This window comes from Callithrix jacchus, chromosome 2, assembly GCF_049354715.1.
Source record: "Callithrix jacchus isolate 240 chromosome 2, calJac240_pri, whole genome shotgun sequence".
NCBI lineage: Eukaryota > Metazoa > Chordata > Mammalia > Primates > Cebidae > Callithrix > Callithrix jacchus.
In genome coordinates, this window is record NC_133503.1 from 194,154,960 (window position 1) to 194,173,828 (window position 18,869).

Genomic DNA, 18,869 nt, shown 5'->3' on the forward strand with positions numbered 1-18,869 from the left:
TAACATAAGAGCAGTGTGTCTTCCCTGACTTTGAAAGAATGAGTTTTTTTTCTGTTTCATGTCCGATTCCAATATTTTACTCCTTTTTGTGTTTTTTTATTAACTCCTAATAGTTAAAAAAATCCTTTTATTTTCTAGTAGTGAAAATGAAGATTAACTCCAGCAATTACAGCTAAAACCAAACAAAAACTACATTTGTTTTTCTAGTTATTTATTCCTGAATAGGAAAATAAAATGGAGGAAACCTCAGTTGCAGTTAGGGTGTCTTTTTCCCCGAGGTTGGTCATGACCTGTGCTTTCTGGGCTGCGAGAACCCTCTTCCTAGAGACTCTTTCATCACTTCATTTTTCTGATGCTTTTGGAAAATCTATAGAAAATGCCAGAGCCTAATCGTCTGTGGTGCATTTTCTGAGAGAAGGGCTCATTAGAGCAATTTGTTGGTGGCTTGTATGACTTAGAAATGGGTCCAAGAGGAACTAAACCAACACCACCAACTCATTTCATTTACACCATTAAGCACATTAGGTGATGAGGATTTTGTCAGTTCCTCTCTAGCCAGATTAAATCAACAAATTAAAAATGAAGAATGTCCTGGCTGCCTGCAGATTTCCCGGGCTGCTTCATCAGGGCTCACTCCAGGTCCTGCTTTGCCCGGGCGCCTTAAACAAACACGTGGGCACCAGAGGCAGAACAGGGACATGCTAATGACAGCTGCTGCTGATGAGTTCTGATTTATCTTTTTATAATTGTCCCCAATTAGAAGCCACTAGGAACACATCACGGAACATTTATAAGTGAAAATAATGTTTCATTTAATAGAAAGCTTGAGTGAATGAAATATGGCAATGGGCTTAATTACGGAGAAGGAAATTAGTTTGCTCAAGTTTATAGGATGGAGGGAGCTTAACAGCTGAAAAGTAGAGATGACTCTGAAGTGCTGTAACATGCACTTGAAAAGGGTGAATTTTCCCTACATACCTGAACACCACCCCATCCCATTCCCTACAGAGGAATAAGTTTTCCCCATAGCTTTCCTTTGAATTAAGGTGTGTCCTGCGTTTAAAGGGGGGGAAGAAAAGGCCATATTTAAATTTAGAGATATAAAAATGTAAGTTATGCCAGACGTGGTGGCTCATGTCTATAATCCCAGCGCTTTGGGAGGCCAAGGCGGGTGGATCATGAGGTCAGAAGTTCCAGACCAGTCTGGCCAACACAGTGAAACCCTGTCTTTACTAAAAGAAAATACAAAAAATTAGCCAGGTGTGGTGGTGTGCACCTGTAATTCCAGCTACTTGGTAGGCTGAGGCAGGAGAATCTCATGAATCCAGGAGGTGGAGGTTGCAGTGAGCCAAGAGCGCACCATTGCACTCCAGCCCTGGTGACAGTGTGAGACTTCGTCTCAAAAAAAAAAAAAAATATATATATATATTTATATATATTAAGGTTTTATCATTTTCATAAAAGGATTTGCCATGATGCATTATTCAAGTATTTAATATTAATTATACAGGGTGAGGACAGAGGAGCATGACTATAGCCCAGGAACTGATTTGTGAATGTTCTTACTCCAAAAGAGGTTATACAAATCAAAATATTCACTTGGTAGATTGCTCACTTCTTCCAGGGATGCTTTATGATGAAAGTTGAACAAAAGTATTGTAGACCCTTTTTGTCACAGTACACTTCTAAAGACAAAATTCAATGAAATAGAGAGTACGCATAGAATATTACAAGGAAGTCCTGCACTTCACTGACTGTGCTGACCTCCACTTGTGAACACCTGTTTTATGAGTACTTTCCCATTGCAACAAAAAAGGAGGAATGTTGTTGTTTTGTCTCTGTTCTCAAGGAGCTCCCAGTCCAGAAAGAAAAATGCTGAAAAACAAATAATCCTAGTCTGTTTTGATAAGGGATAAAGGTACTGTTGGGTCTCAGAGGATACAGAGCCTCACTCAGTTGCCCTCATCTAAGGCAGGTGGCTGAGGCGGGGTCTTCAAGTTAGGTCAGGAAGGTCTCACAGTTGAAACATGCTCTTCAAGGAGCTAGGGCTTGATGTCACAGGCAATGGGCAACCACTGAAGGGTTTTGAACTAGGGATTGCTGAGGGTCAGATTTTGCCTTTAGGGTTGATGTGGTCTGGCTGTGTCCCCACCAGATCTCAACTTGAATTGTCTCCCAGAATTCCCACGTGTTGTGGAGGGACCCAGGGGAAAGTAATTGAATCATGAGGCTGGTCTTTTTCATGCTGTTCTCATAGTGATGAGTGAGCATCACGAGATCTGATGGTTTTATCAGGGTTTTCCGTTTTTGCTTCTTTCTCATTTTCTCTTGGTACCACCATGTTAGAAGTGCCTTTAGTCTCCCACCATGATTCTAGGGCCTCCCAAGCCATACAGAACTGTAAATCCGATTAAACCTCTTTGTCCTCACAGTCTTGAGTATGTCTTTGTCAGTATCGTGGAAACAGATTAATACAAGGATGTGGATTTCATTGACAGTGGAGATAATTGATGGAAGCACAAAGACTGCAGGCATGAAGAATGAGAGAGAAGCAGTGGGGTGGAATGAAGTCTGGAGAGGCAGGGGAGGATTTGTTGATATGCTCTTTGTGCCTGGGACCTTCACGTACCTTATTATTGAATCTCCACAGTGGCCACTTGAGGTCAATCATGTTCAGGTATTTCACAATGCCCAATGCAGAATGCAGATTTGCGATCAGTTGTTCAAAAAGCAGATGGGGGCCAGGCATGGTGGCTCATGCCTGTAATCTCAGCACTTTGAGAGGCTGAGGCAGGTCGGTCACTTGAGGTCAGGAGTCCAAGACCAGCCTAGTCAACATGGTAAAACCCCATCTCTACTAAAAATACAAAAGAATTAGCCAGGCATGGCAGTACTGTAGTCTCAGCTACTCGGGAGGCTGAGGCAGGAGAATGGCTTGAACCTGGGAGGCAGAGGTTGCAGTGAGCCAAGATGGCACCACTGCACTCCAGCCTGTATGACAAAGGAAGACTCTGTCTCAAAAAAAAAAAAAAATGCAGATGGGAAATTGCCATTCAAAGTACTAAAAAGATGCGAAGCCTTTTCTCCTTTCTTCCACAGTCTTACTCTCAACTTGTCATGGTGTTTTCCGCATACTATTTAATATATTTCTAAGTACAAAAAACTTAAAATTTTAAGTCATTAGCACAGATTTTACTATTTATCTGTATATTGTGCTATTCCAGATTTAAATGCAAATATAAGAGCACTGATCTTGTTTGCAGAATGACTGAAATTATATAGTTCATGTTTCATAGCTCACGTATTTCTACGTGCTTTGTTCTTACTGCAGTGGGGGAAACACTGTGCAAAACTGCCTCAACTGTTTTTATTTCATTTCTTGATATGCACATATTCTACCAACATTCTCTTCCTGATGAGTAAGAAATGAATGAAAGGAAATGGAACTATGAATTGCCCTGACTTTCCCATTTCTTCTAAGTTATCATTTTCAACTTAACTGATGGGGTAACCTGTATAAGAAAGATATGACAGGGATCCTCAATTGTTCATATTTTTCAAAAGGTCATTGCCTTCTTCATTCAAAGCAAGTTCTGGCTTGAAGGGAAAGCATGGTCTTTTGGAGCTGCCAGCACTCCTGCTTACTCAGTCATAAACGTAACACATTTAACTTGTATTCGCTTGAGTCTCACTCAACTCCCACAACATATCATGCGTCCATCAGGGCATTGCAAATGCTCTATGTGAATGAGGCAGCAAGGAACAGAGGAAAGTGAATTGTGCATATCTCCTTCACTTCAGCACATGCTCCATTAACCTGTCAGATTTCACTTGCAAAACACAAGCTCAAAGATAAAGTTCTCCAGAGTTTTAAGAGGACAACAGCAGAGCATTAAACCAAGCACGGGAACTTCTGAGTGTGTGACTGTGTGCACCTGCATGGGTTTCAGGCCCATGAAGCCAGCCCTCATAATGTTATCTGAGTACATATGTGTAGACTCAGACTGTGCCTAAGATATGACTTCCTTCACATTTCTCATGAGCAGTAAGGAATCTGTGATGGTGTCAAAAAATTCTTCAGTGACATTTGTTAAAGAATGGGAAGGATGACTTGTGTTTTTTCAAGGGGGGCTACAGCAGTGGGGTTTGGTAGCAGAGGAAAGACATTGGGCTCAACTTCAAATACAACATGGAAAAGTGGGAATTTATAGCCAAGAAGGAGGGTGGGGGTCAGTGGATAGAAAATTACTGGGAGGAAACATCGGGCGCAAGGAGGATTCTGGCTGACATGACCTAAAGGTATTCTTGCTGAAGGTGGGCTGAGGGAATCAGACATCACCTGGAGGATGATGGGGGTGGAGGAACCTGATCAGACATGGAGGTTGGCACAAACTGACTTAGCAGGGTTGTTGCTAGAACTGTACTCTACAAGGAAGATCGTGGGAGTCAGACAGCTTGGAAGAGCCTAACCAACATTTGGTCAAGGAGAAAATCTTTGTCAATGGAGGTCATCCAGGCACAGAGCTCTTTATACCACCAGGCACAAGATGATTAAAAAAAAAAAAAAAACAGCCAAGGCAGTTAAGGGGAGTGGGTTTCAAGGGACATTTACAATGGAAAATGGGTAGATGAATGTAAAGGATCTCAAGAATGATTTAAAATATGCTTTAAATATCTTAAGAACGTTGGTAGGAATTTCAGTTCATGGCTTTTAAAATAATTTTAGACATTCGACTGACCAGCAGTGCAGTTGTTTCATCAGACCTCATTCAAATCCTCATTCTTTTTCTTTTTTTTTCTTTTTCTTTTTGAGACAGTCTTGCTCTGTCTCCCAGGCTGGAGTGCAGTGGCGCAATCTTAGCTCACTGCAACCTCTGCCTCCAGGGTTCAAGCGATTCTCCTGCCTCAGCCTCCCAAGTAGCTGGAATTATAGGAATGCACCACCACACCTGGCAAATTTTTGTATTTTCAGTAGAGATGGGGTTTCACCATGTTGATCAGACTGGTCTCAAACTCCTGACCTCAGGTGATCCGCCTGCCTCGGCCTCCCAAAGTGCTTCAATTACAGGCCTGAACCACCACACCTGGCCCCTCATTCTTTATTGAAAGGAGACCTTCAGGGCACATACAGCTGCTGTGTACTCAGAGAAGGTGGGGAGGCTGCTCCATCTTTCCTGTTTCAAATATCAGATGCTAAATGTTGGAAAGAAAGTGATTTCTTAATGTGTAATTTTTTTTCACCACAATAAATATGGAAAGCAACAGAAACATAATCAGTCAAGGAGACCACTTTCCAGGCATCAGGATAGTGGGGTGGAAGCAGACTGGCACAGTAGCTACCTGCAAATCATCTGCTGGGCAGTCTAACTTCAGTAAATATGCTTCCAGAGAGCCAATAAAGTATATTGTGTGAGGTCTCCTGAACTCACGTAGTATGCATTAAGACGTACTCTGCTCCAGGATTGAAAGCCAAAATGCCATTTTTAATTTTTCCTGAGAACATATGGCAATGGAAATGAATACAGGATCCTGATGAGCAGGTAATCTTACATATAACGGATGAGTTTTCCTTCAGTAGCAGCATGGTTTCTTGTCTCTGAGTGGCAATGGGCAGTGTGATTGGTGTATCATGCTCCAGAGATAACTCCTTCATTCACAGAACAAAGCAGAAATGAGCCTAGGGCGGAGTCACCTGAGCCCTGGCTAATAAGAACAAAAAGATAATCAGAAGTCCACAATGGTTTCTTTTTTCTCTTTTCTTCCTTTATTTCATCTTCCTTCTTTTCTTTCTTATTACTTCACTATGCCCAGTGTTTAAAAAAATTCCAGTTTAATTATTACATGAAAATAATTATATAAATTACATAAAAGAACTAGTCTGGGAAAAGAAAACACAGCGGTGTAAAACCACATTCCTCTAATTTTTTTTTTTTGCTTTTTATTTTGAAATAACTATAGAGTTTTATGAACATGCCAAACACACACACACACACACACACACACCTCTTCTAACTTCGCCTAGCCCATCCAGTAGTCACATCTTGCATAAGTAATATAATATCACAACTAGAATCAACATTGCTACAACCAACAGATTTCCCCAGCTTTATATGCACTTATGTGGTGTGTGTATGGAGCATGTTTAGTTCCATGCAATTTTATCATGTAAGTAGCTTTATGTAACCACTGCGACAATCAAGATTTAAAACTATTCCATAACTACAAGGCTCTCCCATGCTACCCCTTGGTAGCCACATTCCCCCTCCTCCATCCTTAAGCCCTGGCAACCACCAATCTGTTCTCCAGTTCTACAATCTTGTGTTTCAAGAATGTTATTCCTCTTTTTCACTCGGCACAGTTCCCTTGAGAGTTGTTGCATGTTTCACATACATCTCCTTGGTATGGATGTGTCAGTGTGTATAACCATTCACTTGTAGAAGAATGCTTGCTATTTGTAGTTTTTGACAATTATGGATAGAACTGTTATGAACATTTGTGCCCCCATTAAACTTTCTAATGAAACCTTCAGACCAGATGGCTCAGATGGTCGAAAGGCCACTATTGCTCTTAGGGATGTAAAGATCTGTAACATCAAAAAAATTGTTGTACATGAATATTACGTGGTTTCTGCTCTATAAAGGCACTAAGATTGACCCTCAAAAAATATATATATATGTATATATTTTCTTTTTGGTGAAATTGGCAATGGTTATTCACATATATTTTCATTACATGTCTAAGAGGTGTTAGCTTTGCTTTTATTAATAAAATTGTAGCAAATGCTACAATTTAATATTCAGGGTTTGATATATGTGTAGTAAATGACACACATAGGAAGCAAAAGCAGAGGAAAGGGAAGCTATGAGCACATCCATGTATTTTAGAGGAACAGAGGAGTGAGTTCTACACACACGTGTGCAACAACATTACATTCATATACTCCTGCACATAACATCACTCACACACAGGATCACAAGAAGCCAAGAAAACATAAGCTTGACCCTCTCCTTTTGCTCAGAGAGGTCTCCGAAATTAAGGAGCTACCTTAACTGAGATGATCAGACCACAGGGATAATTTTGGGAACAAAAGTACATTGAATGCAAAGGACCGAAACTTGGAATGTCTGAGAACCTTGATATACATGCCCCTTCTATCGGCAAACAAAGTACTCTTCTCCCGAAGAAAAATCAGTTATCGATAATCCACCTCAAAGATGCAGTGCACTCCCTCTTAACTCTCAGGATCAGGAAATGAAGTGTTCGTGTTAATCAACATCTGACTATGAGTTATAACGTCACCGAAACAGAAGTATTCTTGTAACATATAGAATGCAGCAGTATACACCAAGCACACAAACCACACAAACTATTCAGTTTGATGGTTTGGAAAGCGCTTCAAAACACTGTATTGTAAGACCCACCAGTCAGAGTGAACAGTACCCCTGGTCAGCCAGAACTGCAACTTACTGCATTCCAGTTAATGGAGTGCCCATTGGCAAAGATATTATGATACATTATTTTCTAACATAGTTGGTATTTGTAAATGTCACTTTCCTATAAATTTTTTGTGTACTGTTATGAGCATTTAAAAAAGAATACCTAGCCCCATGCATGAGAAGCTCCCCAGCATACTATAGGAGGAGCTATGGTGTGAGAATTTTCTACTTTATAATGCACCATTTGTTGCTGCTTCTGATACTGAATTTTATGCATAATATGTCTCTTGTAATATAAGTACAATCAACTCCAAAGCTATAAAAGAATTTGGGGAAGAAAAATATGAATGCATTTCTTTCCCACGGTGACAGCCTGGCTTGTGAGTAGGCAGAACATTTAGGGTGACTGAGCCTCCGGCTAATTCTTTGTGGCTGTTAGAAACTAGAGGATATATTTCGAAGGAATTAAAACAAAACAGAATTCATGTGAATTCTGCCCTGTTTGGTTGTAGGTGGCTGGCCGCAGATATGACAGTGCTGTGGATCTCTGTGATACACACAGGAGTCGTGTGTGTCCAGGCCGTGGCTTGGGAGCTCTTACTGCTTGGCACTGTCAGTTGCTTTGACAACTGTGAGTCACCAGGGCCAGCAAAATTAGCTTAGGAATACAAATTTCCCCTACCTCAAACTAAAAAGAAATTAGTAATAGCAATTTAGTTCTGATTTACTTTCTCCTGTGGTCTTGAAAACAGCAAATGGTCTTTCCGGTTTTTACTATGGCAAGAATGGTGGCAGTTGCCAGGAAAATCCTGAGCAGCCCTGATTGAAAAAGATTATGGTTCTAAAGCAAATCATCTCTCTTTATAAATCACAGACTGCGTTGTTTCTTCTCCATTTTAGTGTGAGTAAAAAAGGATAGACAATATAAATTCTACAAAGCCTGAAACTTACATTTTGATGATATTTATTGGTCCCCAAGTATAGACAAGTTGAATGCCATATGGTTGGCCTACTGGATGCTTTTTGGTTTTCATTTCTGTGAATTAGCTGTACTCTCTCGGGCCTCTGTTCTTCTCTGTGTGATAATGATAGCTTAACTTTTGTTGGACAATGTGGTTGGGTGTGGGGGTGACTGCATCCTATGGTCCTGGAAATGTTCTGTGGATTTTTCATATTTTATACTCTTCACTTTTATAAAATCACTATGGGAAAGTTCTAGTGATATCCCTATTTTACAGATGAGGAAACAGAGGCTTAGAAAGTATAAGGCAGAGGTGCCTTGATCACTTCCCCTTAGGCAGAAACCCCCAGAAAACCCCCAGTTCTGTGTGTTTACCTGCCCGTGCCCCTACCCGACTGCAAAGTCATAGACAGCTGGCACTGCACCCCTCTTCTGTATGCTCAGAGCCAAAGTGAGCCCTCACCAAGAGTTTGTGGTGATGTGTCACCATTGTCTCTGGGACTGGTTGTGTCTGGCTGCTTAGGCTGCCATGCCTGGGTATTGTCTTAATGCCCATTGTTCCCATTTCCCCATGCCGGCCCCCATTTTGACTCTCCCGCAGTGGACCGCAGTGTACTCCAAGTGATGAAATAGATTGGAGTAAGCCATAGTCAATAAGCCATATAAGCCATTTGAACAACATGACCTTACCCACAAAGCCAGTCCCCTCTAAGTGGGGTGTTCCCCTGTTTGGTGCCTCGAAGCCAATATGCACAACCAAAAGTAAGTGTCACGCCCTGCAGGCTTTATTCAGTGCCCATGAAATCAGGAAGTAGGTGTGTGACTGGAGACAGCTGGAAAGTCACAGATGTAGGGCATCTTGAATGAAGGGTTGGGCATGAAGAGCAAGGGGAGGAATATTCATGTCTCTTCCAGGAATGGGCAGGGAACTTCTCAGAACTGGAGTTACCACTTTTTTGTCCTTTTATGGTTTCATTTTGTCCTTTTAAGGTTTCTTCCAGTTGTTGTCATGGTGATTGTCAGCTGTCGTGGTGCTATTTGGAGCATCATTTAGCATAGAAATCAGATTATAATGAAGTCAGAGGTCCTTCAGAGGTCAGAGGAGCTGCTGTATTTGATCCCATACTTTTAGCCAGTTTGGTCTGAAGGGGGAACTTCTGACTTCAGCATCTAGTGTCCTAAGGATGAGCAGAGTTTAGATGGGGTAGAAATTCACGTGGGTCACGTAGGACTGGGTAACAATCTCATAAAAGAGGAAGCAGTTCCATACTTCCTCAAGATATACCAGGCTTTGAGATTCTGCAGCTGTCCATTATAGCCTGTAAAAATGTTGGTGGTAGCCGTCAGGTAGTCTTTTTGATGGCAATAGATAAAACAAAAACAAGATGTATCATCTAAAAAAGCAATTCTAATTGCGTGGCAGAGATATTAGGACATTCATTTGGGATTATACCACAAACAAGTATAGAGAGTACAGGCAGCCGACCACAGGGAAATCAGTTCCACAAAATGTCTGCAGCGAGTGGGGTTATTCAGCAAACCAACCAGTGTGTTCTGGACATAGAGCACTAATGGAAAAGGGCAGCAGAAGCCTGAAGCCAAGCTTGGTGGGGGACCACTCCTCACCATTTTTACTAAATATGTTACATTTTCACAGTACTTGAGGCTTTTGACTAAGGGCATTTTATTTTGCAACCTATGCCTATTCTTGTGAGGTGCTACATGCAAAACTACATACTAAATATGTTTTGCTGTCCAAATACAAGGTCAGGTCATATGGGCATCATCAGTATAAAGATCTTTGTTCCCATGGGTTAGAATCAAAGGTCAGTTTTTGTTTTGTTTTATGTTGAGACAATGTCTCATACTGTCTCTCAGGCTGGAGTAAAGTAGCACGATCTCATCTCACTGCAACCTCTGCCTCCTGGGTTCAAGCGGTTCTCCTGCCCCAGCCTCCCAAGTAGCTGGGATTACAGGTGGCTGCCACCGTGCCCAGTTAATTTTTTGTATTTTCAGTACAGATGGGGTTTCACTATGTTGGCCAGGCTGGTCTCAAACTCCTGACCTCGTGATCCGTCCACCTCAGCCTCCCAAAATGATGGATTGCAAGCATGAGCCACCACACCCAGCTAAAGGTCTGTTTTGAAGCAATTTATTTCCTAATAATTTCTCCGGCTTTTTTATGTTTTAGGTACATTGCTTACCTCACAAGCAAACTAACAAAAAAACTCATAGTTCTGTACCTTTATTTCATTTCGAAAGGTACTGTGAGCAATAATACAGTACATGATGCAGTGTGGAGATTGATGCTTTGGGTATCAAAAAGTTGAAAAAGACAGAGTATATTTGAGCAGTTTTGTAACAGATGAAACATGTCTAGTAATGGTTTGCTTTGTGTGTTTTCCTGGCATTAAGGAAATGCTCCGAACTTCACATATATATTTTTATTAGAAATGGCCTAGAGAGAGTTACTGAGGCTATCATATTGGAATGATGAGGTGGAAATCACTTCTCAAGGAATTCAAAGGTTATCTTGTCGTTTACACCAGCGTGTTTCCTGTTTCATGACCTCCGAACTTGAAAGTTATTGGTTGCTTACTTGAAATGTTCAAACTACATCAAACTTGAAACATTGTAGAAATGGCACTGTCATTTGTCTCACAGGTGAAATGGAAAAAGAAGTTAATAGACCTCTGAACAGTTGTTGCCGCTATCGTTTGTAATTATATATTTCAGAATTGTTTGGCATCATTTGAGTTTACACTGGGAGTGATTCCAACAGTGATAAGAATATTATAAAGGTTGCAATCACAAGGGTTCATCAAAGCATTTAACTAAGCATGTTTGCAAGCGCAGGAATCATGGGGAATTTTTTCTCTTCAAAGTATCAAAGATATTTTTAAAATAATGTTAACATTTTGTCATTTTTCATAAATAAAACATTGGAGATAAAAGAGGGAGGGAAGTTACTCTTCCTTAGACTCATTTTTCTGCACCCTCTGACCCCCTGTAGAGCCACCACCAGCATCTTGATTTTGATAACTTTTCAGTTAATATATTTTTGTTCTCTTTCTACATGTGCATATGCAGAGAGGTGTGTGTGTGTGTGTGTATGTGTGTATGTGTGTGTGTGTGGTGTGTGTATAAACAGTACTGTTTAGTCAATATTTCTAAAATTCACATAACTGGGATCCTGCAATATATACTTATTAGCAACTTGCATTTTTTTTCTCTGTATTTTGTTTTTAAGAACTACAATACGTATCTGGCTAATTTAGTTTACCTGCCAAGTAGTATTTAGTCCATAGGTATGTCATATAAAGGGATCTCAAAAAATTTGTGGAAAAACGGAATTAAAAGATACAAATAAAGAGTAAACTTCATTTCTCACAATATCCGAATACTAACTAGGCCCAGCCCTGCCCTTTAGAAGTTGCTGTGAATGCTCCGCCGCAGCAGCCTTCACCTTCATCATCATCATTCCCGTCTTAAAACAAGTCACCATTTGCAAAATGCTGATTTCTTTGCTGGCTTTATCCCCATAAACTTTTTGTAAGGCATCAATAATTCTGCCATTCTTCCATCCAAGTCTCCCTGTAAATTTGATGTTTATTCTTGCTTCAATTTTAGCAGAATTCATGTTTCTCTAATAAGAGCTCTTTTCAAACTGACGTCTTACCCTTGTTAGTGCCTCAAACTAGATGATGTTCAGACATGACCGGTAAGTATCAGTTTGTTTGGGTGCAACAAATTTTTGAAATCCACACATAAAATTTTCATAGTATGCATATTCCATGAACTTTTTGAAGACCTCTCATATAAGATATGTAATCATATTGTTATATTTGTCCATTTTTCTACTGCTGGAACACATAGGTTGTTTCCATTGTCTTGCTATTGTAACAATGCAGGCATGAGCAATCCTGTGCAAGTCTCCTGGGCAAAGGTGCAGGTGTTTTCCTGGGGTCTCTACATAGAAACAGAGTTCCTGGATGATTAGGTATTACATATACAGCATTACCAGGTACCGTCCCACAAGTCACCTGTGTGTTTCACTGATTTACTCTCCCATCTACAATGTATGAGAGTTACTTTCCCATTTCTTCCCAACACTTAATATTGTCAGACTTTCAAATTTTTGGACAGTTTGTGGAGTGTCAGGAGGTATCTTGTGTTTAGTTTTTATTCCTCAACAACTTTTAATGTGTTCAGTAGTCATACATTCTTGTTTTGTGGTTTTTAGCGTTTTTTTTTTTTTTTTTTTTTGCTGTGTATCAGCTATACATGTTTGATGACCTCTCTTCTATTTGATTTTTAAATCTCTATCTTATTGACTTGTAGGAGCTCATTATATATTCTGGAAGGTAAGCCTTGTAAGTTATATGCATTGCAAATATTTTCTCCCAGGACATGGCTTGGTTTACAACTTGGTTTCTGGTAGGAGTTTTTTGGTCATTTAAGATTTTACTTTTGTTGTAGCTAAATGTGTGACTGGAATAGTGGTTCACACATTTCTGTAGATTCTGGAACCAGGAAACCAAGGTCATAACTCTGGCTCCATCCACTACTAACTGGCTGAGGGACCTCCAGCAACTTCCCTGGCATCTTTTTACCTTGGTTTTACTATCTGTAAAATGGGAAAATATTACCTCTCTCAAAAGTTTTGATATGAAGATTAACTATAAATCAGTTAGACTATTGTGTGCTACCAAATGAGACCTATATACATATTAGCTATTAGAATTCGTGCTTTTAGTATATTATTTCAAATATTCTTTCCTAGTATCACTGATGTCTTTATGTATTTAAAGGTTAACTGTTATTTGTGGTTGTCTTTGTCTTAAATACATGTTTTTCTCATAGTCACTAGGTTCTTGATCTTACATTTAGGTATATTCAAACATATATAGACTGATGTAAATTATGTCTATAGTTTTCGTATGTTTATTTCTTTGGAGGTGATTTCTATTTCATAAAATAGCATTTCAGCAGTAAAAGCAAATTTTATTTCCTGAAATTGAACGTGCATTTAACTTATAACACCTTCAAAAATGACTTTTCCATTATATTAAATTGAATTATGTAATTGAGAGAAAATTTACCACAGGTAATTCCTAGATACCTGATATGAGAGTATCTGAGATAAAGGCATAATCCATGTTTATTGAATAAATAAATAGTTTATTTGCTTTTTACAAAGCATCTACCTTAGAGCAATTTTTAAAACAAGGAATCAAATACATAAAATAGGCAACTGCATAAAAGCTCCTAGCTAAAAGATTAAAATGTGCACTTAAAGGAAATAAAATCCAAACCAGCTTTCTCTTGGGAATTCTATTCTCTGTGATCAGTCATACTTTTAATGCATTTTAACAGTGCTAAAGAAATCAGGGAAACCACTGAAGTGATTAATGCTTTTTGTCTACCCAAAAGGAAGATCCCTGTGTATTGAAAAGATAGTTTTATATTCACTTCCAGTCATATTTTTAATTGTAATAAAAAGTTTCTTCTTTTTTCTGTTGCATCATAAAACTGAAATGCATTTGAAAGAGATGAACAGAAAAAATCTATATCTAGTAGCATGATTTGTAGTCCTAAAAATGAAATCAACACCTGCGCATAAAATTGGCACCACCTTATTTGTACTAGGGTTACTCAGGACATTTCCTTCCAATTCCGTATTGTAGAAATTGGAGATCAAGGAGCAAGAAATGCCTTAGGAATTCACCTTTCTGAATTGGTCAGTGTGACATTTATTCTTCCGGATCGAACAGCCCTCTCTTTACAGAGTTTTAACACAACAGTGGTTTATTTCTCACTGGTGCTCTGTGTTCTCTGTGGGTTGGCAGAAGTTTCCATTTCGCATAGTTACTCAGGAATGCATCTCAACACAAGGCTTAAGAAGAGCGAGACAGCAAAAAGACCTCATGCTTATTCTTCTGTGCTTTAGCATAAAGTGGCACCTGTCACCTTCCTCTCATAGGCTTTTGTGTGACCCCATCTATGTGCAAGGGAGCTGAGCAGAGTGTGTTCTTTAGTGTTCCTGTAAGGAGAGGAGGGCTGGACTTTACTGGGTACTAGGAGTGACTTCCATTGACAAAATGGGTGGTAACCGAGGCATGTTTCCCTGCACAAATCTTTAAAAATTATTTTTTAATTTTTTAGAGACGGGTCTCACTCTGTTGTCTCAACTGGGGTGCATGAGGGACAGTGGTGCAATCTCAGCTCACTGCAGCCTCAAACTCCTGGACTCAAAGAATCCTCCCATGCCAACCCCCAAAGTAACTAGAAACAGAGGCATGCACCAACATGCCTTGCTAATTTGTAAACATTTTTTGTAGAGACGAGGTCTTGCTATGTTGCCCAGGCTAGTCTGAAACTCCTGGCCTCAAACCATCCTGCTGCTTCAGCCTCCCAAAACACTGGAATTATTAGCATGAGCCAGAGTTAGAGGCATGAGTCACCATGCCTTGCCCCTTCATGACTTTTGATTATGAACACTAGTCAGAATGGCTGTTACTAAAAAATGAAAAAATAATAGATGCTAGAGAGGTCGAGCAGAAAAATGAACACTTAACACTCTGTTGGTGGGAATATAAATCATTGCAGCCATTGTAGTAAGCAGTATGATGATTCCTCAAAGAGCTAAAAGCAGAACTACCATTCAACCCAACAATCCCATTACAGAGGAATACGAATCATTCTATCATAAAGACACATGCATGCAAATGTTTGCTGAAACACTATTTACATTAACAAAGACATGGAATCAACCTAAATGCCCATCAGCAACAAGATGAATAAGGAAGATAAGGTACATATATATACACCATGGAGTACTATGCAGCCATAGAAAAGAAAGAATGAGATCATGTCCTTTGCAGGAACATGGATGGAGCTGGAGGCCATTATCCTTAGCAAACTAACGCAGAAACAGAAAACCAAAGACTGCATGTTCTTACTTACAAATGGGAGCTAAATAGTGAGAACTTATGAACTCAGAGAAGAAAACAATAGACACTGGGATCTAGTTGAGGGTGGACGGTGGGAGGAGGATGAGAAGCAGAAAAGCTAACTATGGGGTTCTGGGCTTAATTCCTGGGTTATGAAATAATCTGTGCAACAAACCCCCATGACATGAGTTTACCTATGTAACAAACCTTCACATGTATCCCGGAACCTAAAATAAAGGTTTAAAAAGAAGAATTTGGGTTTAGGTGTTGCACACATCAGTTTACATCCCTGCTGGGATACTTATGAGCTGTTTGGTCAAGTTTTGCGACATTACTAAATCTGTTATTCCCCATCAATAAAGAAGAGAATTGTAATTGTTGTCAATTAACTGAGCCCTGGTACTATTATACCACCTTGGTATACAGGACGCACTTAGTAAATGGCTGTACTGGTGAAGGAATGTAGTAGTATAGAACCAGTAGCAAATCCTAGAGGACATAACGTGAGAACTTTTTGTTGTATCTGTTTCCTGGTGCTGTCATTACAGATCGCCACAAGCGGGTGACTTAAAACAATAGAAATTCATTCTCTCATGGTTTTGGAGACCAAAAGTTCAAAATCAAGGTGTCAGCAGGGCTGTGTTCCCTGCAAAGTCTCCAGGGGAGTTTCCTTCCTTACCTCTTTCAGGTTCTGATGACTTCAGGAATTCCTCGGCTTGTGCCTGCATCACCCCAGTCTCCGCCCCTGTTTTCACATGGCCTGCCCCTCTGCGTCTTTGTCTGTCTTCTATCTCTTATAAGCACATCTGTCATTGGATTTAGAGCCAACCTAGATGACTCACGATGATCTTATCTGAAGACTATTAACTTAATTACACCTGCAAAAACACTTTTCCCAAATATGTTACCATTCACAGGTCTCAGGGTTTTGCTGAGGATATATCTTTTGAGAGAGGGGGGCCCTTTATTCAACCCACAAGCAATATGGAAGTGTTTTCTACCCATACATAAATCTATAGCTTGTAAACACTTAAAATATTATACCACTTTGAGAATTTGTCTAGCCTTAAAAAGAATGAAGTTGTGGCGAGCTCTAAACTAATAATGGATGATTAATGAAAATAGTATCTCATGTTTTTCAAAGTTAGAAACACATAAGGATCATCATGGAAACTTATTATGCAGTGCAGGCTTCCAGCCTAACCCACGGGCTTTTTGATCTGGTAGGACTCTAGTGGGACCCCAAAATACATATATTTAAGAAGTGCTACAACAGATGATTCTGACACAAGTAAGCATTCAACATTACTCAGAACCCAAATGCCTGAGTTCTAGTCCAGCTTCTGCAAATGACCAATGGGATTGATCTTTAAACACTATTATTTTGATATTCATGTTCTTGAAAAGTAATGATCCATAGACTTCTTAGAGGATCAAAATAGCCAGGATAACTATGGTTCTGATTTTTGAATTGGTGATTCTTGAATAATAAGATGGGACTGCTTTATATTAAATTCCATTTACTAACTTAACCTGTCTCATAATTTTGAAAATGTTGATTTTAGGATTATGTTTCTATTTTAAGAGTTAAACTTTGTAGCTAGATGTTACTAGTATATAATGTCACATCTTTTTGATGCAAGAAAGAGTTGCATTGGACTGAATATGAAATATTATTTTGTGTATCAATTCTATCTACAGCTCTCAACATTATAAAACCATTGTCCAGTTTTCTAATATGGATTGACTCAGGGGCAAGATACCCGATAACAGCCACATGTTTCTTAATGGACTACTCTTGTATTTATTTATGCCAGTCATGACTTTTCTGAGCATGGATTTATACCCAGAATTCCCTTTGTCTCTGTAAATGTATTCAGAACCCACCTCTAAGGTACAGACTAAAGATTTACAATCCACATTCTTTTGTGAAACTAATGAACTATTCATGGAAGCTGCTTGATCAGAGTAAAAGATCGTGAAATAAATGTACAGAATCATTCTCAAAATGATGTCTCTCAGAAATTAGCATGTAGATTTCTCACCAATTATTTACCTATAAAAAGGGAGCATGTAGGAAGTGTTTGCATACACAATGGAAGAATTGCTCATATTTAGAAACTGTGTATTTTGTATTTAATAAAATATTCGCAATAAATCTCTGTTGCCTACACATAGCCACTCTATACAGTATCTTTCGCATATGTATATGGACAACCCTTTCTGACTGTATCATTTCATAACGTGTTAATAAGTGAGACTTTTGGAAATGTATATTTAGTTGGTGGTAAAGTGTTGTAATTTTTAAATTAAACTCCTAATAAACAACTAAAGGGAAATTTTAATATGATATGCCTAATGGAGGCAAAGATTTAAATCATCTCTCTAATAAAAAAAAGAGCAGTTAGCTCAGTTGGTTAGAGCATGGTGCTAATAACGCCAAGGTCGCGGGTTTGATCCCCATACGGGCCATTGGATAACTGGTTTGGGACTTCGCATTCCCAAATAAAAAAAGAGATAGTTATTTACTATTAGGCTATCTTACAAAGTCTACATGATCCTATTCTAAAATAACTAAAATAGAGTAAAACTGCATGTATGTAGTAGCTCTTATAAAGAATGAGCCTAACAGGTTGAGTTCTGTAAAAAATGAGCTTTTTTCTGAAGATTACTGAACAATGTCCATTTAAAGCATGCTAATACTTGTAGATCAAAAGGGATATACAGAAAATCGATTAAAATTAAAATCATATCAACATCCCTTTTCAGAGTAAGAAATGAAAAGAAATGCCATGGAGCCACTATTACTACCCTAATGTGCCTTTGTGTCTTAGATTTTAGGGTCTTTTCTAATCAATGCATTATATCTGTGTATTCTCTTTTTTACAGTTCAGCAGAAGAGCAGTTTCACTGGCAGTCACAAGGTAATGTCTATCTTATTGATGAAGAGTTACACATATCCCTACTGATGAATTTTCTTATGAACTTTGAAATGAGACTCAGAAAAGTAATAGGAAAACATCCCGATAGTAAAACTTGATGATAGCTCACAATTTATTGGGAGTTAAATCTTTCAATTCTGTAGTAACTGGGCTTTTCAAGGGTACATGAAATTGTTGACCTTGGCTTTAATGCTGGTTGACCAAGAATTACAATGGGATAGCTAATGAAAACTTCATAGAGGTACTATGGTATTTTTTATGATCAAATGAAAACCTAAATATTTAATAATAATATATTATGTGTTTGTTCACTTTAAATTATTTTATTTCAGATGGTCAAAAAGATATCGAAGATGAGCTTACAACAGGTCTCGAGCTGGTGGACTCCTGTATTAGGTCACTACAGGAATCGGGAATACTTGACCCACAGGAATATTCTACAGGTGAAAGTAAGTCACATGGTAGTTATGCTTGAACAGTTAAAATATAGGAGTATTATGTCATCATTTTTCTAATATCATTACATTACAAATGAGGATTTCAGGATATTTTTATGCTTGTTTTATCCATTTCACTC

At 38.9% G+C, this 18,869-nt stretch overlaps 1 protein-coding gene across 25 annotated transcripts in view; it reads left to right on the forward strand.

Moving 5' to 3' along the window:
- The window catches only part of CTNND2 (catenin delta 2), a 967,235-nt gene that overhangs the window by 491,913 nt on the left and 456,453 nt on the right, over positions 1-18,869 (forward strand). For all 25 annotated transcript variants that reach the window (XM_035292306.3, XM_035292310.3, XM_017969987.4 and 22 more), the window contains 2 exons: positions 18,240-18,274; positions 18,625-18,741. In XM_035292306.3, the coding sequence (XP_035148197.2) occupies positions 18,240-18,274; positions 18,625-18,741 (152 nt within the window). The remainder of the gene's footprint in view (positions 1-18,239; positions 18,275-18,624; positions 18,742-18,869) is intronic.